This window comes from Scyliorhinus canicula, chromosome 24, assembly GCF_902713615.1.
Source record: "Scyliorhinus canicula chromosome 24, sScyCan1.1, whole genome shotgun sequence".
NCBI lineage: Eukaryota > Metazoa > Chordata > Chondrichthyes > Carcharhiniformes > Scyliorhinidae > Scyliorhinus > Scyliorhinus canicula.
The window spans coordinates 7,297,949-7,319,093 of record NC_052169.1 but is presented as its reverse complement, the minus strand read 5'-3'; the positions used below and the strand labels follow the sequence as shown (position 1 = coordinate 7,319,093).

Sequence of the window (21,145 nt, the reverse complement as noted above, 5' to 3'; positions counted from 1 at the left end):
CCACGCAGACACGGGGAGAATGTGCAAACTCCACACGGACAGTGACCCAGAGCCGGGATCGAACCTGGGACCTCAGCGCCGTGAGGCAGCTGTGCTAACCACTAGGCCACCGTGCTGCCCGGATAGGCCATGATTAAGCATTCTGAAAAAAGAAATTTCAGAACTAATGCAATCAAAGAAGTACAAAAAGAATGGCAAGAGACTCTGAGCTGTACTACAGCTCAATCAGTAAAGTGAATTGGATGGCAAACTAAATAGCAAACAGTGCTCTGGTCAAACATTCCCTTGAGTATTGTGTCCAATTCCAGTCAACAAGATGAAAAGAAATGAATGAAAATGAAATGAAAATCGTTTATTGTCACGAGTAGGCTTCAAATGAAGTTACTGTGAAAAGCCCCTAGTCGCCACATTCCGGCGCCTGTTCGGGAAGGCTGTTAAGGGAATCGAACCGTGCTGCTTGGTCTGTTTTCAAAGCCAGCGATTTAGCCCTGTGCTAAACAGCCCCATATTCTAGCCTGTATCTCCATCCTTCCCTACGGTGGGGAATTGGAAAAGGTAAATCTGAGCATTAAAGATAAGCCAAGGATGACACGGTAGCGCAGTGGTTAGCACTGCTGCCTCACGGCGCTGAGGACCTGGGTTCAATCCCGGCCCTCGGGTCACAGTCTGTGTGGAGTTTGCACATTCTCCCGTGCCTGCGTGGGTCTCGCCCCCCACAACCCAAAAAGATGTGCACGGTAGGTGAACTGACCACGCTAAATTGTCCCTTAATTGGAAACATTTAATAAGATGAGCCAAAACATGAAGGGTGACGCTCGTGAAAGGTCAATTTTCAGGAAGTTCACACATAGGACAGTTGACACCGAATGGGCTTGCAGGCAGAGGATGGAGGTGAATAAGAGGGAAAGGAATTAAACTTTAACAAAAAAACAAATGGATGCTGTGATGGGGAAACTGGTCTTTTGAGATGGATAATCCAAGATAATACAAATTGCATTTGTTTTCTGTATTTCTGGGCTTGGTTTATTAATTTCTCTTTTTTAAAAAAAAAAGTACCCAATTTGTTTTTCCAATTAAGGGGCAATTTAGTGTGGCCAGTCCACCTATACTGCACATCTTTGGGTTGTGGGGTTGAGACCCATGCAGACACGGGGAGAATGTGCAAACCACACGGACAGTGACCCGGATCGAACCCGGGTCCTCAGCGCCCTGAGGCCGCAGTGCTAACCACTGCGCCACCATGCCGCCCCGTTATTAAGTTCTCTTGATTTGCATTGTCGATTGCCTTCAGTGCTTTTTCATCTGAACTGAAAGTTGAATGCTAGCTTTTGCGACTTCACCAGATGTAGGTTGAAATTTAAAACTGCAAAGGTACTTGGGTGATTGAAGTAGTAACCTTATTTGGGGCATTATTTTTTTAAAAACTGTATTTTGTTACAAACATGTGTAAAAACAGTAACATATACAACAACACACTCCACAACCTTGCAATCCACAGTTCGTACAATTTTACCCCCTAGTGCCCCCCCCCCCCGACAAACAGTTCCTCAAACATCGTCATGAACAGCCCCCACCATATCTCAAAGTCCTCCAACCCTCTCAACTCAAATTTGATCTTTTCCAACCGGAGAAAGGCATGCAGGATCCCAGCCAGGCTGCCACCCCTGGCAGCGTATCCAACTTCCAATTCAGCGGGTGGTGAAGATCAAAGAGAAATGGGAAGCGGTTGGGAGAGATCAATTGGGGAGTATGGAGTGAGGCACTACGTGGGGTAAACGGGACCTCCTCTTGTGCAAGGATGAGCCTGATACAGTTTAAGGTGGTGCACAGGTGCATATTACTCGACCGAGAATGAGTGGGTTCTTTCAGCGGGTAGCAGGTGAGTCTGAGAGGTGTAGGCGGGGGCCAGTGAATTACACGCACATGTTTTGGGTTTGCGAAAAATTGGGAAGAGTCTGGGTGGAAGTGACCACGATCTTAGGGTAGTGACAGAGGAGGTGGCCCCGGACTCTTTGGTGATATTTGGGGTTTCGGAGAAGCTGGAGATCATGGAAAGGGAGAAGGCCGATGTCATGACCTTTGCCTCTCTGATTGCACGGCGGCGAATTTTCCTGGAGTGGCATCGCCACTGGGGGTAGTGACCTGTATGACTTCCTGCAATTAGAGAAGATAAAGTATGAGTTAAGGGGCTCAGCTTGCCCATCGCAGGATCTTTTCCTCCTCCACGAAGTTGTGCAGCTGCGCAATTACCGCCAGCACTGGCTCCTCAGCCTCTGCCTTAAAGACCCGTCAATCCTGTCAACCTCTGGGGCCTTGCCTCGCACTCCCTGCTCCACTAGCCCAGCTAGCATCCTCGACACATGTTTTGTGACGCTTGTTCCTTCCGCACCTTCTGGCAACCCCACAATCTGTAGGTTCTGCTGCCTGGACCTGTTTTCTTGCTCCCTCACCCTCAGAGAATTGCGTAAGTCCCCAAGGGCCTCTGCCTCCAGGGGCATGATCCTGTCACTCTGGCCAGACACCACTGTCTCCACCTCTCATATCTTTGCCCCTTGTTCCTCAAGGCACTTCTCCACTCGTACGTCGACCCTTGCAGAGGTGCTACTGCTCCCTCAACTGCCTTTGACCAGTCTGCCGATTTCGCAATTGTTGCTGTGCCAGAGGTCCCCTCCAGTTCCTTAGCCAGGTCTTTAACTGTTTCTTGCCAGGTCTGGTTGCCATGCCAATCTTGGGAAGAACTCTCCCTCTACACCTTCTATACCACTTTCGTGCAGGAGCTACCCCACTAATGGGTCTAAAATGCTCAAACCAACGCCTTCGAGCCGGAGCTGCCCTGTGTGCGACCACTCGCTTCAAGGCCGCCATTTAGGGCATTAATTGAAATAGCGAGCTGATTTGATCTTGGGTTAGAAAGTAGAATTCCCTTCCCAGTATTTACATTAATGATCCAGTTTAGCACTAGTTTTATTTTTAATAGTTCCAACAGTGAAAGTGATGTATGTGCCAACTGTTAATGCATTTTGTGAGATTGAAACTGCTTGTAAATTAGGGTATAATTACTGCTGGTGTTTGTGATACAGTGTTGAATAGGGAAAGATCTTTGTTCAAACAACATTGCCTATGTTGATGAAGAATAAGACATTTGTGATCGCGTTTGACAATCTGAATCAGAGTGCAAGTACACAGAGTTAAAAATGGATTACTTTCATCACGTTAGCTCATGATAATTACCCAGTCCTGCTTGCTGAAGATGATTTGCATCAATCTTGGGTAAAGAAACAAATTACTTATTAAAATTATATGTTGTGCCTCTAGGAGATCCTATAAAAAATCCTTTTCATAACCTCCCAATAAAAACAATGAGATTAATGTTCAGTTAATCTGTGATGTTGGTTGAGAAAAAAATGTTGTCAAGACACCAGGGGAAATTTTCTGTTCTTGGACTAGTGACAAATATTTGTTCAGCAGCCATATGGGTCTCGGTTTAACATCTCATCTAACAGATGGTACCTCTGACAGTGCAGCCTTCCCCACAGTACTACATTTAAATGCCAGCCTGAAATAAATTCTCAACTCGCAGTGGGTTGTGATCTTTTTTAAAATTTATTCATGGGCATTGCTGACGAGGCCAGAATTTATTGTCCGACTCTTAATTGCCCTTGAGACTTTGTTGGTGAGCCACCGCCTTGAACCGCTGCAGTCCTTGTGGTGTAGGTACACCCACAGTTCTATTAGGAAGAGTGTTCCAATATTTTAACCCAGCGGCAGTGAGGGACAGCGATAGAGTTCCAAGTCGGGATGGCATGTGATTTGGAGGGGAACTTCCAGGTGGTGTCCTTCTAGATGGTCACGGTTGTGGGTTTAGACGGTGCTGATTAAGGAACCTTGGTAGTGCTTGCAGTGCATCTTGTAGATGGTACACACTGCTGCCACTGCAGTCGTGGGGCGGGGGTGAATGTTTGTTGGTGAGGTGCTGATCAGGCAGTTTGCTTTGTTCTGAATGGTGTCAAGCTTCTTGAGTGTTGTTGCACTCATCCAGGCAAGGGGAGAGCACATACATAGCAAACATGAATTAGGAGCAGAAGCTGGCCATTCGGCCTTTCAAGCTTGCTTCGCCATTTAATAAAATCATGGCTGGTCTGTTGGTGTTTCGAATTCCACATTCCCATCTACTCCATATAACCACTGATTCCCTTGCCTAATACGAATCTATCTAACTCCACCTTAAAAATATTCAATGACTCCACGTCCACTGACTTCTGAGGCAGAGTTCCAAAATGGCCCAACATAATGTCAATCAGAAAAAGACCCATTTATGCATACTCTCCTTGTGTTGTCGACAGACTTTGGAAAGGTTGGTCCAGTTCAGTTTCTGGTCAATAGCAACTACCATGATGGTGATGGGGGAGGGGTGGAGGGAGAGGAGGCAGAAGTGCTACCACCGAGCCAAGGCTGACATGAGTATTTGTCCAAACAGCCTGTTAACATTTACTGTGCTTTATCTACATAACACAATTTTCAACCGAGCAGAGCCGAATAGGGAAATACAGCCCGACAGCAAAGTTGAACATGCTTATTGAATCACTTACAAAATGCAAACTTAAAGCTGAGATTGATGTGTATTACTGTAACTGGGCTTGCTTATACCATTTAACGTCTAGCTCCATCTTCAAATTTGGCAATGAGATTTCTTCTTTGCAAAAGTACAGGCGTGCAGGGGGACAACATTCAGAGGACAATCCAGGGAACATTTTTAGAAATTGCGGTGCTGATGTGGAAGAAGAGGTTGGGCAGTACGTTGGAGGCATGAACGATCAGTAGATTTTTACAAAAAAATTTTAAAATGTAAAACAAAGTTGTTTTTTTAAAAATTCATCACTTCCCTATGGTCAGTTGATAGAACGATATGTTACTGAACTGCACCAGGCCAGAGATCCCACATTCTACTACCAACAATTCAGTGGTGATTGCATCATGCTCCTGCTTGTCCCCAGAGAGCTTTTGCAAAATGCTGTTCATGTGATTCCCCCCTGAAGAATGTCTACATTTTATTCTTGACATTGATAAACTGCTATCAATGATTGCTTTCTGGTAAATGGACACCATGGTATATATTCCTGTACGGTGATTATTTTAATACAGCAACTGTACAAGGATAAGGAAAGAAATCTGAATCGCTATTGTCCCCTCTATCCTCAACAATACGTTGCTGTCTCTATCTAGGTGTGCATTGAAAATGCCCACTTGGGTCAGGTTCCAGAAGAGGCCCAGCAGTCAAGGATCAGTATATCTGTGAGTTGGTACTGCACAAGGTGGTGGGGTAGGGGTGGGTGACTGGAAAATGCTGCACATTATTCTAATATCTACTCCCTCTGTGGGTTCCAAGGTAACTTTGCTTTAAATAGGAGAGATTGAGAAACTGAGCAAAGTTAATCTATCACACTAACTGATTTTAAAGAGCTCCCTTTGTTGAGTGCATGCTGTAATATATCACCACACTTAAGGCAAGAGCAAAACTTAACAAAGGCACCCATCCTGCTCTGAATTAAGTTAACAGTTGCCCATTAAACAATCCAGATTCATTTTTGTACTTTCTCCCAAGGCAGATGGAAGAGTGAATCTTCTATATAGTGCAAAGTACTTGTGCTCACAGCCACACTTGTTTTTGTTTCTCAGGATCCATCAGTAACTCAGCTGACTAATGCCAACCAGCAAGGTATTGATGACTTTAATCCGTTCACTGAGAACTCCAGACTGGTAAGTTTGATTTTTGTGTTTCCTGCTCAACTTAAAAAAAAAAAAAACAGCTTTAACTGTGCTCCTCATTTCCAGTAAGAAGTCTCACAGCACCAGGTTAAAGTCCAACAGGTTTATTTGAAATCACAAGCTTTGGGAGGTCTGCACTTTCATCAGGTGAAGGAAAGCTTGAGATTTCAAATAAACCCGTTAGACAGGTTACTGTGCCCACCCCAGTCCAGCGCCGGCATCTCCACATCTCACCTTATTTCTAGTACAAGGTTTATGTGCACAGAAACCGTGAGAAGAAAGTGATTGTATATTTTCTGTTTAAGGTCTTTTTCTTTGCTGCATATCATTGTGATTTTGATCTTAGGTGGGTAAACAAAAGAGATTCAGAAAAATTATTATTTCCTTATGAGGGCGGATGGGTGGTTGGGTGATTAGTAACTGAGCTGACAATGAGCACAGCACAGAAGGAAGTTGGAGCTGGTTGTACTTGTTCAAAAGTTCTGTATAATGCCTAACTTGTGTAATCTGCTGCAAGTTCCTTTTTTAAAAACAAGATTTGGGTGTGTAAATTATTAACAAGTCAAAACGTTAATTTGACTTTTTATATATAGCTGGTAAGATGTATATATTTTTCAGAAATATTTTTTGTAAAATTTCTAACAGTTTGAATATAAAACCTACAAAAACACAGAATAACAATTAAACCGAGCCCCCCTCTCCCACCCCCCGCCTACCCTTCCAACAGTAAAACTTAGTTATGCAATCCACACGCAGCCCCACCCACCAACAGCTAACAATGACCAGCTCCTGAAATTACAATATAAATGGCCGCCATCTGCCGTAAAGCCCTTCCAGACCCCCTCACAGTAAACTTAAACTTCACGAGGTGAAACTCCATCAAGTCACCCAGCCACACCAAGGCATTTGGTGGTGTATTCGACCTCCAGCCCATGAGGATCCGCCCGCCTCCTTGCCACAAGTGAGGCAAAGGCCAGGTTGTCAGCCCCTGTCTGACGTTCTGGTACAACCGAAACCCCCAAAAATCACCACTAATGGATAAGGCTCCAACCAATGTTCAGAATTGCCGACATGATCTCAAAACCGGACCTCCAGAAGTCCGCCAGCTTTGAGCATGACCAGAACATGTGTGCGTGATGCGCTGGGCCCCCCGCAGACACCGATCACATCCATCATCCACCCCTTCAAAAAATCAACCCATTCTAGCCTTTGTGAGGTATGCCAAGAACATTGCTTTCAGCTGGATGAGACTCAGCCTCGCAGAGGATGAGGTCAGGTTCACCCTCCTCAGTGCCTCACTCCAAACCTCCCCCTCCCAAGATCGTTCCCAAATCCTCCGTCCACTTTGCCTTCATGCCCTCAACAAAGCCTGTCTCACCCCTACAGCCCAAAAAGATGTACAGGGTAGGCGAATTGGCCACGTTAAATTGCCCCTTAATTGGGGGGAAAAAGATTGGGTACTCTAAAATGTTATAAAACCAGAGCCCATCTCTTCCCCCATCATCCGCTGGTATATTCCTTATGTGCTGGCCACCTCCAAACCAGAGCAGGACAAGATCCTCTTGAACAAGATAGAAGGCTGCTTCATCGGAAAAGCTGAAAAATACTTTTTGGCCCAGCTGCGCACCTGGAGATACGTGAATCCATCAGCATCTGTAAGCCCATATTTTTCTTTCAGTTTCCCCCAAGCTGGCGAACCGGCCTTCTCAAAATAAGTCTCCCACTTTCTCTAAACCTTTATCCTTGCATTCCCTAAATTTCACATCTGACCTAGGAGGTTCGAATAACTGGTTTGCATAGACGAGGGATCAACCCAGAGGCAGCCTTCAAATGAAAATGGAGTTGTCCCCAAATGTTTAACGTGGCTACTACCGGGTTAGATGAGTGTTTCTTTGGTACTACCGGTAACGGAGCTGATACCAGCGCTGCTAGGCTTGCTACCCCTACCAGACTCTGCTTCCACCCAAACCCAAAGCTCATCTGAACCTCCGAACCACTCTAGCACCTTTTTAGCGTTAGCTGCCCAAAAAAGTATTGTAAGTTTGGAACGGCCAAGGCCCCTAATTGTCTCTCCCTCTGCAGCAACATCATGATCCTTGGGCTCTTATCCACCCAAATAAATCCGGTCACCAGACAGTCAATCTCTGAAAAAAGCCTTGGGCAAGAATATCGGAAGGTACTGGATGAAAAACAGTAAAATATTAACACCCAACTGACCAACCGCCCATTCCTCAAGCCATGTCCAGTCCCTGATCTCTGATAAAGTCCTCATCCTGCTTGGGAGTTTCGAAATCAAAATCTTTGGAGTCAAACGTGACCCTTCGCTGGTTATCCAACCCCAAATTACCTTCCAAGATTGAACAGGACCGTCTTTACCTTATCGAAGGCTGCCTGTCATTTCAGAAGTTCTGTGCCAATGTCCTGGTAAATCCTTATCAAGTTGCTGTCTCAGTTGATGTTTCGGGCATTCTTGGCCTATTCCAGGACCCCCTCCTTTCTCTGGAAGCTATGAAACCAAAATGTTCACTGCTCAAGGTAGCTCATTCTATCGTGGTTTCTGCCTCAAGACCCTGTGTGCCCTCTTGAGCTCTGGAGCAGCAAGTACCCCATTGCTTCTCATCAACTTGGAGAACTTCACAGCAAAGTATTCAGTCGGCCTTAAGCCCTCAACTCCCTCAGGTAGACCCAGCATCTTCAGATTCAGGTGCCTGGACCTATTTTCCATAGCTTCCAGCTTGGCCTTGAGGCCCTTGTTACTATCTCCGAAGATTGCCATTTCAGCCTCCCAAGGACCCAAGTCTGTCTTCGTGTTGGGATAAGGCCTCCTCCACACTTCAATTTCTCTGCCTGCGCACATACTGCTTTGCTGTCTTGTTCAGTTGGTCCCTCCACCGTGGTTTTAAATGAAGCCTTCAATTCCTGCCCATGTTTCTGGAAGCGTTGTCCATTTCTCCACCAAACGTTTTTAAATCTCTGGCTACCATCCCCACCATCATGTTGAGGATGATGGGCATGGCTGCTTCCTCTGCCATCTTTAATGCGTCCTTGTTCAGGCTCGATGTCTGTAATCTCACCCCTCCTCGATGTCAATTTTGACATTGCAAGCTTTACAGTTGATTTCTCTGCCGGGCTGTCAATTCCGTTTTTTTTTAATTCTCGGGACAGCACGGTGGCGCAGTGGGTTAGCCCTGTTGCCTTACGGCGCCGAGGTCCCAGGTTCGATCCCAGCTCTGGGTCACTGTCTGTGTGGAGTTTGCACATTCTCCCCGTGTTTGCGTGGGTTTCGCCCCCACAACCCAAAGATGTGCAGGGTATGTGGATTAGCCGCGCTAAATTTCCCCTTAATTGGAAAAAATGAATTGGGTACTCTAAATTTAAAAAAAAAAATCTCTAGCCAATCGGGTCCAAAATGCGGGAGCCTGCTAATTCATGCCGCCGCACCGGAGGTCCGGTAAAATGTATATTAATTGTGAAATAATTTGAATGGGACTCTATTGAGATTTGGGTGAGTAGTGGTTTAATTTTAAATGTCCATCTTGTAGTTTGGTCTGATGCAATATTGGAAATGTCGCAAAATACACCTTTTTAAATGGCTCAACTGGATTCTGTAAATTGGTTGGAAAAATAACCAGCTTAGCACACGTACTGATGTGAAGAACAGCCGGAATTTCTTTAATAGCTACTGGAAACAAGTGAGGAATCCACATATAATTTTAGAAGTTGTGCATTATTTCAAAATTGCTAGTTGTGTGTGCAACATGTTAATTTTGCCCTGCTGTTTTCCCTACCCTCTTCACCACAAGGTGTTCATTCTTTGCTGGAGTAGTCCATGAACATCCATTAACTTGTGCTACCTCACCTAAGTAGGCTTTGACAGTGAAGGTGGGGCGCGACCATAACTAAACCTGACACAGTCGCTGCCTGATATCCAGGCAGTTCCAACGGGGAGCACTGGATATGGATCAGGAATTAATGTGTTACTTTTCCTTTCCTAACCCAGGGCACCGAGGTCGGTTATGGGCACTCTTGTCATCCCTCTGGTTTGAGAGCAGTGCACTTAGTACAGGCCATCAACTAAGATGTGCAGTTAAACTGAGAAGAATTGCTGTGTTACACATTGCCGTGTGACACGGCCTGAAAAGAGCTTCTTTGGTTGAGTGCATGCCACCATTTTGAAAGTTGAATGTTGCCAATATGTGAATAACGTAACCTTCTTAATGTTGTGATACTATAATTCTGACCTAAATTGAACAATGTTCTGAAACCAAGTTATTCCGTGCACATCATTATTTATGATAGTCATATCCTTGTCTACATAGAATTATGTCATAGTGATTTCTAGAATAAGCCAAGAATGAATTGGGTGCTTTTAATTGGTTTGGTTTATGTTGAACTCCTGATTAGCCAAATTAGGCATCACTCATTAAAGTTCATTATTTTTAGATAACAAGCCAGTGGGTTTCCTAAAAATTGTGGTTTCAGTTATGCAACCAAAACACCTTCATCTCATATTTTCAGAATAGATGAACAGGAAAGAAATGATCAATTAAATTGACATTTTATTTGCAAATTTGTGCAGCAATACATTCAAAACTCAAACCTATTTCATTACCACATTATCTTGAATGAGATATTAGACAGAGGCTCTGCGTACCTGTTTTGTTAGTTCAACTGGATATTACATGCCTTGGCGGTAACCAAAAGAAAGCAACATGTATTCCTGCTGCCTCGGCCAATATTCCTCTCTTCGCTAACAGTGAACATTGTTCGCAATATTGAGGCTGGTTATTTGCCTCAAAAGCTGTTGGTTGCTAATTAAAGATTGGCTACTGAAGCCAATTCTTTGAGTAAGGGCAGAAGGTTTTTTTAATATAAATTTAGAGTACCCAATTCATTGTTTCCAATTAAGGGGCAATTTAGTGTGGCCAATCCACCTAGCCTGCACATTTTTTTTGGGTTGTGGGACACTGGTAGAGTGTGTAAACTCCACACGGACAGTGACCCAGAGCGGGATCGAACCTGGAACCTCGGTGCCGTGAGGCAGCAGTGCTAACCCACTGAGCCACGGTGCTGCCTGAAGGTTTTTTTTAAGTTAGGGCATCATGATCAGCACAGGCTTGGAGGGCCGAAGGGCCTGTTCATGTTCTGTACTTTTCTTTGTTCTTTGTATTTGTTTATAAACTGTAACACGGTAGCATAGTGGTTAGCACAATTGCTTCACAGCTCCAGGGTCCCAGGTTCGATTCCCAGCTTGAGTCACTGTCTGTGCGGAGTCTGCACGTTCCCCCCCATGTGTGCGTGGGTTTCCTCCGGGTGCTCCGGTTTCCTCCCACAATCCAAAGATGTGCAGGTTAGGTGGATTGGCCATGATAAATTGCCCTTCGTGTCCAAAATTGCCCTTGGTGTTGGATGGGGTTACTGGGTTATGGGGGTAGGGTGAAGATGTGGGCCTGGGTAGGGTGCTCTTTCCAAGAGCCGGTGCAGACTCGATGGGCCGAATGGCCTCCTTCTGTACTGTAAATTCTATGTCTAACCCTGCTTTAAAAGTAATTCCTTTATGTGGAGATATAATTAATGATATAAAAGCAAGTGTTACGTTTAAATGTTGCAAGTTTTATATTATAAATTTGCACATGACCCGTATGTCTGTTTAATTCCTGATGCACAAATGTGGAGAACAATTGCAGTTGCTTAATTCAAGATGAGCAATTTAGTTCATTCCTAACTTGGTTATTATAATTTTTTTAGACGCCTCCTATTTCGGATACCAAAGTGCCAGCTGGACAGAAGACAACCCCTTCTCAGCCAGCAATATTGCCGACTACAGTGGAACCCAGTCCTCAGGTATGGAATGACGAATCCAAGTTACACAAAGCCGTTGAGCAGTTAACACTGGAGTATTGCAGTTGATGCAAAGCCTTGTAGAGACCAACTTAATTCAATTGTTAGTGGTCTCATCTGTACGTTGTGGGTTCAATTCACACTAGAGGTGAGAACAAAATCCAAGGCTTGGCAGTTCAATGCTGCATTGCCACTCTGGTCATCTTTCAGACAGAGATGTCAAACTTTGTCAGCCCATGTGTATATGAAAGATCCCATGCCCTGTTTGTTGAAGCACTGGGAGTTAAAGCCTGACCAATGTTTCCTCCTTTCACCTGGTTTTGGTGGTGTTGGCCACCTTTTATTTGGCGGTCGTTCCTGTGAACAAATTGGTTGTTTCACCTGCACCCATGATTGTACCTCGGTTATTGTGATGCTCTGAGATAGCAGCATCACATCCTCAGGATATGTGAATGAAATTTTGTTCTTCTCATTGTTCTGTGTAGAGAGGGAATAAAAACCTCTAAATTATGACTTAAACTTTCAATCAATTCTGAAAATTATTGTTCACCTTCTTTCTTCACTTTATTGTCTTAGTTTACAGATTATATCAATTATACTAATTGTTGCTCAAGTCAATGTTTTACATTTTGTATAGAACTTTTAAGAGCAGTCGAATATCTAATCCTGGGCCTACCATTGCAATTTCCGTGTAGATGAGTAGGCAAGTTGTTTTCATGCCTTTGTCTGTAACTAGCAATAAGCATAGAATCCCAACAGTGCAGAAGGAGGCCATTCAGCCCATCCAGTCTGCACTGACCCTTGAAAAGAGCACCCTACTGAAGCCCACATCTCCACCTTATCTCTGTTACTCAGTAACCCCACCTAACCTTTTTGACACTAAGTGGTAATTTAGCATGGCCAATCCACCTAACCTGCACATCTTTGGACTGTGGGAGGAAACAGGAGCACCCGGAGGAGACCCACGCAGACCCGGAGAGAGAGTGCAAACTCCACACACAGTCACCCAAGGCTGAAATTGAACCTGGGGCCCTGGAGGTGTGTGAGGAACTTCTTTGTCGAAATAGCCTGATGTAGCTTGGGCACTTCCTCAGAGTGGAATGATAACATAATTTTTACAGGAAAACAGTCCTTCAGGCTAACGGACTACTCCATGATGCAGCATATTGCAGCAACATTATGTTGTGCCACTGTCCTGCATATGCAATTACTTCTTCTGGACCCACTTTGCATTCATTATCCTAGGTTTATGTTGGAGTTTCCATGAAGAAATGTTTTGAATAGATTTGGGACAGTTTTATAGGGGCTTATTTTCTCATTTGGGATTGTTTTGGTACTTAACTCCTAATTTGTTTAGCTGATAAACATAATTTCAGTATGATTTGGTTTCTAATGAAATAGGTGACTGGAAATACTGTCTCATAGATTGAGGGCACTTCACCGTTGTGTTATTACTTGGTGCCAGCTACCGTGGGGCCTCACGGTAGCATGGTGGTTAGCATCAATGCTTCACAGCTCCAGGGTCCCAGGTTCGATTCCCGGCTGGGTCACTGTCTGTGTGGAGTCTGCACGTCCTCCCCGTGTGTGCGTGGGTTTCCTCCGGGTGCTCCGGTTTCCTCCCACAGTCCAAAGATGTGCGGGTTAGGTGGATTGGTCATGCTAAATTGCCCATAGTGTAAGGTTAATGGGGGGATTGTTGGGTTACGGGTATACGGGTTACGTGGATTTAAGTAGGGCGATCATTGCTCGGCACAACATCGAGGGCCGAAGGGCCTGTTCTGTGCTGTACTGTTCTATGTTCTATGTTCTATTCTCTATTTCGCCACTGAAACTGAATTTCCAGAGTCTGCTCATGTGCACAATAATGTGGAAATCCAGAAATTTCTGTCAGCGATTCTACGTTTGTCCAGTTTCCCACCTGCTCACTCCAGATTCTAATCAATGGGAATCGTCTTTGAAATGTTAAGAATTTCCACCTTTATGCTGTTGTCTTGCTGTAAAAGCCCTTGAAAAGTTTTCACCTTCCTGAATGAGGTGTAAGTGTCTTTTTAACAGAGTGCCAACTTCATAATTATTGCTGGACAGCCTCACTGACCCTGAAAGCTAATTTCATATATTTGGCATGTCAAATATTTCCATAATTCCAACTTTTAGAAAAAAAATCAGAAGTTTGTTCATTTATTTTGGCTTCTATTGTAATCCAATCACTTCAGTGTCTGAAAATTTAAATTAAAAAAAAAAAAGAAATCAAGTGTTTTAACTACTTTGCTTGCTATTGTGTGAATACTTCATGTGTTTACTGCTTTCTGACATAACTTGCTGTAAGCTGGCATATTTCCTTGCCTTGCTGCCAGGTGCAAACCGCCAGGGGGGAAAAAATCACTCCACAAAGATTGCTAGATCTTTGTGGGCAACGGTGAGTGATGTGCTTTGCCACTTCAAAGTTCAGACGATTGAGTTACTGGGTGTCCATGATATTTCCACAAGGAATTTAGAAAATGTAGAAATCCCACGTAATGCTGAAATATCAGTGTAGTGCCAAATCCAAGCATGGTGTTAGTGCCCTTGAAGAGGATTAGGACATCTAATTTTAATAGGCACTATGTGTTGATGTTGAAATGCTGCTGTTTAATCCCAAGCCGGTATACGCTCAAAGAAGTTTTGTTTTTCGCCTTGTGTTGAGCAAGATTCATCAATAGCACTGATGCTGCAATATTCCTCCTCACAAATACTACTTAAAGTCACCGTGTCGCACAGGGCCCTTCCAACTTTTGTAGTTCAATGTATCCCTGTAATTTTCATATTGATGTTCACTTGCAAACTTGCAACTATTTCCTGCTCCCACGCCTATAATCAAAAAGCATTGTGCATCATCCCACTCTCTTGAGTTTAACTTTCACAGGCAATTAGCCAGCAGCAAGGCTAAGTTTAAGAGGCAGTAATTCAATCAAGAAATATTTAGTGACATTTGTAAGCCACCTGAGTATCAGTGTTGAGCAACTGAACTGAGCTCAGTAAATTAGAATATCTTAAATTGGTATTCAGTCATATTTAATTTCAGCATTATTCTAAGCAGTGTTTTTAAGAATTTCAGTTGCTGTTAAATTAATACCAGTGCTAGATGTTTATGGTAGTAAGACAGGAGTCAGTCTCAAAAGTTCAATTATGCTCCAAATTTATGTTTCACTGATTTTAAGGATTATAATCCTTTTAAACCTCCATATGGCAGATTACCCTGAAATAGTGTATTTTGCTTTTGAGGCACATTTGAGCCTGCGCGTGTCTTGATATATTTATTTGATTTGCTCCATTTATTATACTTTTTAAGAATCCTTCCTTTCAGCTGTACCTTATTTTTGAAGATTGTTTTTTTTTAATCTTGGCTACTTTCCTCTTGGAGGGATGGAATAGTAGGGCCCTTTATGATTTTATTTTTTATTTTGAGTAATTCATTCTGATCATGTTTTTTTTTAATTGGAATATTTACAATGTGCAACCCTAACTGTGTGTGATCATATCTTGTGGCAATGCCTGCACACTTCAGTTAGGAGTGAGAACTTTTGAGATGGGGCCCTTTGAGCGATTGAAGACCATGGAAGTTAGATTGTCTAGCTTGTGTTGCAGATACTACTGTTTCAGCAGGCCAGGAAGTTTCTGACTACCTTATCCAGCCCATTGTCTACTCCAATTAACAATGACAAGTACTCAGAGACCTGCAGGTTGTTAGGGGGAATTCCTTTCGAATATAAAGACCAGGTGAGAAGGAAGATAGGATCAGGTAGGCAAACTAGCTGTTTCCTGAGAAAAGATAGATTTCAAAATATATAAATTAAATGTAAATTGGGTTATTGTGCGTTCCCACAGTCCTAGTTTTCTTTCTCCTGTTCAGTTATCAGTTTCTATATCGATCTAGGTTGAACAAGATGGCTAGGGGCTTTTCACAGTAACTTCATTGAAGCCTACTCGTGACAATAAGCGATTTTCATTTTTCATTTCATTTTCATCTTGGTATTAAACACCGAAATCCCAAATTCAAATCCCAATCTGGGAGTGTACTCCAACTTCATTCAGTTTTCATGTTCCTATATGTACAGCTGAATAAGTGGTCATTCAAATTGGGGATGGGGAGCCACAAAGGTACTGCCCCCTTCATGGGGTTTGCCACTTGGTCTCCACGTCAGCCAACTCCTCCTTGTTGGTCATTTCATTTCTGTTGTCAATATCACTGTACAGGAGAAAGGTTGTCAACATCATTATGTTTCAATAATGGACATTGCACAAAAACGCACTAAAATTTCAAACACCTGAAAATGACTCGCTTTTTTCTTTTGGCTGTGATTCTGCACCAGAAGTGGCAGTCTTCACAATTTAGTTCTCACGTTGTGGGATGCTAAGTAAGACACCCCTTACTTGAGCTTAATGATGCAGCCCAATTCCAGTCTCCGCAGAGTGCTTCAAATACACAATACAATTCTTTATGCTCACACATTGTTATTGACTATTTTTGTTGTGCGTTTATGTTCACCAATTGCTGGGTTGCATTGGTGTTTCTCGTTTCATGTTGGGCACTTTGCGTCAGCTGGAATGGAGCAAATATTCCAACACCTTGGTTAGGTTTGATCTTGGAGATCTCGGAGACCTTGGACAAGTGGCGTGCAGCGCTGGTCCCCACAAATGGGGACATGACGGAACGACACTTATGGGGGTCTCCCAGGGGATCGGAGGCCCACAGCTGCATGCCCTCGGAGCAGGGTGGTGCCCTGGCACTGCTGGTGTCACCTGGGCACCCTGGCATTGCAAAGATGCCCAGGTTGCACTGCCAGCTGACATGGGCACTGGCAGGTTGGCAATTCCAAGGTGTCAAGCTGGCATATTTTTGCATGCGCTATCGGGCTGGGGGTGCCTGGCTTGGGCGTTTGGGGGGGGGGTTTGGACCCTCCCATAGTGCATTTGGGCTGGGGGGGGGGGGGAGGGGGAGGTTGGTGATCATTTTGGGGGCCTCTGAGATCGGTACACCATTTACTGATGGCTTCCCGATTCCTCGCTACACTGGGAAGTTCCGGTGCGAGTAGTTCCCCCGAGTACAAAAAAGATTTGGCCTTGGAGTGCCAAGTTGAACAAGTAGTGCACGGTTTCCAGTCTGCCTCTTCTATCATTGTGTTATTTGGTGGAGCATTGCTTAGCTGTAGATGGGAAGCAGGAGAAACTAAACTTAGCAGCACCAGTCCTGTATTCTGATGATAAAACTTGGTAGTTAGCTGAACATGGTGCCCCTGCCAGTGTGCTAATTGGATCAACGTTTACTTTAACAAAGTGAAAAGGGTTTGGGGATTTGAAAAATTAGTAACATGAGCAATGTTTCTACAAAGCTGTTGGTCTTTTGCCATTCCTTACATTTTGTTTATATGCTATTCAGGCCACTGCTACAGCTGCACAGCTGGCACTGCTTCGACAGCAGGAAGAGCTCGAAAGGAAAGCTGCAGAACTAGACCGCAAAGAGCAAGAGCTGAAGAATGAAAGTTATACTTGTAAGGATTTTCTTAGCAGTGTACAGGTCCTTCCCTGCCTCTCACTCCTGTCTACACCAACCTCTTAATCCTGTTCCTCAGCACATTGACTGTAAAATTTGCATCCTTATCTACACATTTCTTCCTGGCCTCCTTCTCTACCAGTGTAACCTCTAATCAGATAGGCCTCAAACTTTCTGCCTTTCAGACTCTCGTCTCCTGTCCATTTTCTCTCCTGCTTCGATTGAACCAGAGCATTAATCTAACTTGCCCTTATCCTGTGGGTACTATCACCGTGCCCTTGTTTACAGCTTTTTGCCCCCTTGAGAATCTTGCTTAAAACCTTTTGGGTGTCTACTCTAATTTCTTCCTTATTGCCACCCTGGTACAACCTTGAACAGAAAACATTTGGGGTGATGCAAACAAAAGTTATTTCTAAGCACTGAAGTTTGATTGAGAAATGCAATAAGTTGAAACATTGTGCGCGTGGCATTATTGAATTTTGGGAAAAGATCATTAGAATAATCATACATTGCAGCGAGACGTATTGAGAAAAGACCAGAAGCAAATTTTAACTCCTCCAACAACAATCATTTCCAGAAGTGGTTTAATGCTTGCAATCCTTCTACTGTGTTGCAACGCTGTTAATATTTGTACCTCTTGAATTGTTGCATGTAGTTAAATATAATGAAAGCAGATTTCCTGAATCGGTAAATACAGAGATATTGGAGCAGAAATGCCATGTTATGTAATCGTTCCTAAGCTTGCATTAAGAATTGCAGTTCACAAAGTTAATCAGCCCAAAGTATGAATTTACTAACATTTGTCTTTTGTGTAGTCAGCGTTCTCTGGTATTTCAAGAATACACTTCCCCTTTAATGAACTTGAAAACCTTTTTACACAAAGTTTCTTCATTCCTTCATGCAGCAAAAAGAAATAATTGGCCCCCTTTTCCTTCGTTCTGCCCCATCAAACCATGCTTCTACCAGGACTTTGCAGCAGAGATCCCGTCAGGCTTCCAGAGGACAGTAAAAATGCTGTACTACTTGTGGATGTGTAAGTTGCAAACAATGATTCCTCCGTTTTCTTTCTTGCGCTTAGCCTGTTTAGTTCAGTTTATTCAGTGGGGTGGCATAGTGGTTAGCACTGCTGCCTCTAAGCGCCTGGACCCGGGTTCAACTCCGGTCTCCGGTGACTGTGTGGAGTTTGCACTTTCTCCCCGTGTCTGCATGGGTTTCCTCTAGGTGTTCCGGTTTGCTCCCGCAGCCCAAAGGGCAGCATGGTAGCACAGTGGTTAGCGCAATTGCTTCACAGCTCCGGGGTCCCAGGTTCGATTCCCGGCTTAGGTCACTGTGCGGAGTCTGCACGTTCCCCCGGTGTGTGCGTGGGTTTCCTCAGGATGCTCCGGAGTTTCCTCCCACAGTCCAAAGATGTGTAAGTTAGGTGGATTGGCCATGCTAAATTGCCCTTGGTGTCCAAAATTGCCCGTAGTGTTGGGTGGGGTTAGTGGGTTATGGGGATAGGGTGGAGGTGTGGGCTTGGGTAGGGTGCTCTTTCCAAGAGCAAGTGCAGACTCGATGGGCCGAATGGCCTGCACTGTAAATTCTATGATCTGTGTGCGGGTTAGGTAGGGTTACGGGGCTAGGGTGCTTTTTCAGAAGGGCTGATGCCGAATCAATGGGCTGATTGGCCTCCTTCTGCACTGTAGGGATTCTATGATTTTAGTGTGCAGTACTGTTGCATTTTCTTGTGCAGCGGCACACAAGCAGTATCTTAGAGGACAGTTTGAGCAGCCTGTCCAGTTCCTTTACAATTGCTGTGCTATCACGCAGCATAGAGAGAGCATTGGCAACCATATTGGTCTAAGCTATTAAATTGAAGTTCTTGTGATGCCTCAGTTGGTAAAAGACAAGTGAGTGAATTATGCAGATGATGAGATCTCTGGTTGCAATTAGCTGTTTGGAGAGTTTACACAAATTCAAGTGGAGGAGTTTCCTTTAAAATTCTATGATTCTGAAGTTACTTTTTTGTTGGTCATCTCGTTAAGTGTGTTCATGTAAGTCATTGAAATTCTGTTTCTCTTTCCTCCCAACAGTTCATGCAGTCACACTATTCTTGAACCTCCTTGCTTGCCTTGCTGAATTTATTGTTGATTCAAAACACGGAGTAGACTTTGGCTTGGCGATCTTGTGGTTTTTACTCTTCACTCCTTGTGCCTTCCTCTGTTGGTATAGGCCAATTTATAAGGCTTTCAGGTAAATTGTAGTTTGGATCAGTGATGATTTTCATTTTGCTTTGCATTTGCAGCTAATTGAGATGGCCTCAGAACTCTGGTGACAGAACTTTTGAAACTCGCCTTGACAGACTACCTCTAAAGGACAACCATGCCAAAAATACCTCTATTATATTCAGATGAAAAACTAGTTTGACTTTTTTAGGTGAAGCAGAATTTGAGCATTGGGGCTGTTTAGCACAGGGCTAAATCACTGGCTTTGAAAGCAGGCCAGCAGCAGGGTTCGATTCCCGTTACAGCCTCCCCGAACAGGCGCCGGAATGTGGCGACTAGGGGTTTTTCACAGTAACTTCATTTGAAGCCTACTCGTGACAAGCGATTTTCATTTCATTTCAATTGGACACGCATACGCAGGTGTCATTGATGTAAAGGGTAATCAGAGTCCAATAGTAACTAAAGATTGAGGTCTAATATCCACATTTATTATAGAAATTACTGATGTAAATTGGTCTTGCTGGTACAGTGCATCAAAACTGCAACCTCGGGACTGAGTCAGTGCTGAATTTCGGATATTGAGGTTTTTGGAGAGAAAATCGGAATCTTAATTCAAATAATAGGAGATGCATGAAATGAAGTTGCCTTTTTTTTTGCAGATTGGGTGAAGTTGAGAGTTTCTCAGACAACGGAGTGCTGGAAATAACTGGCGTGCAAAGCCAATAATTAGTCTTGAGCACCACCGCAGAATTGTCCCATTAAACTGTATTGGCAGCTTATAAAATAATTCCAGTTATCAGATAGCCGGATTTGAACATGTATTGTAATTACCTGCTGCTGTCTGATTTTATAGTGCCTCCACTGGTGAATAGTATAGTTACAGCATGACAAGTTTATGGTTTCCATTTTAAGTGTGCTCATAAATTTAAATTATATGCGCACATACTGTTTTTATTATGAATGATATATAGGTATCGGAAGAACTGGGTAGTGATATTTTGGAAAAGCACATTATCTTTGGGCCTTTGTCTAGTTCACATCCTCTTGCTGACTATCTGCAAAACAGTTAAGTTGGGGCTATCCTTCAGCATTGCTTGGGCAATTTCAACAATCAAACTATTGCAGGCTTTGTAGGGTCTCACTTGTCTGCTCTTAGTTGCAGAATGATAGGGGCACTTAAAAGAAATCCATGTCGGTAGCACGGTGGCGCAGTGGCTAGCACTGCTGTCTCACGGCGCCCAGGTCCCAGGTTCGATCCCGGCTCTGGGTCACTGTCCATGTGGAGTTTGCACATTCTCCCCGTGTTTGCACGGGTTTCGCCCCCACAACCCAAAGATGTGCAGGTTGGGTGAATTGGCCACGCTAAATTGTCCCTTAATTGGAAAAAAATGAATTTTAAATTTCACTCTAAATTTTTTTTTTAAACATTCTCAATGATTTTCCAGAACAAAAATTAGCACTGGTCAGTAATATGCAACATTTAAAACAGATGTTAGAAATTTACATGGGTAAATAACATCCTAATTTATTACATTCCGCAGAATTTAACAGAAATGTTATTTGCCCAGTGTTTGCGATTCATCCCACTGCACTTCATCTACTTCCATTAATATATCCTTCTATTCATTTCTCTGTCGTGTTCTCATTTTGCTTCCTCTTGAGTACATGCATTCCAGTTGTGGTAGCAAATTCCACTTAAAATTTCAGAGTCAAAGATCAGGCTAAATATAAACCTAAACTACTTCAGCAACCTTGAGGTGAAACTGCAAAATTAACATTTGTGGAACTCAGAAACTTATGTTGT

At 43.6% G+C, this 21,145-nt stretch overlaps 1 protein-coding gene across 1 annotated transcript in view; it reads left to right on the top strand.

The window, feature by feature from the left end:
• The window catches only part of LOC119956721 (secretory carrier-associated membrane protein 2-like), a 45,914-nt gene that overhangs the window by 15,231 nt on the left and 9,538 nt on the right, over positions 1–21,145 (top strand). The window contains exons 3-9 of the mRNA XM_038784058.1: positions 5,224–5,292; positions 5,677–5,757; positions 11,515–11,610; positions 15,232–15,363; positions 17,024–17,135; positions 18,042–18,170; positions 19,210–19,369. Coding sequence (XP_038639986.1) covers positions 5,224–5,292; positions 5,677–5,757; positions 11,515–11,610; positions 15,232–15,363; positions 17,024–17,135; positions 18,042–18,170; positions 19,210–19,369 — 779 coding nt within the window. The remainder of the gene's footprint in view (positions 1–5,223; positions 5,293–5,676; positions 5,758–11,514; positions 11,611–15,231; positions 15,364–17,023; positions 17,136–18,041; positions 18,171–19,209; positions 19,370–21,145) is intronic.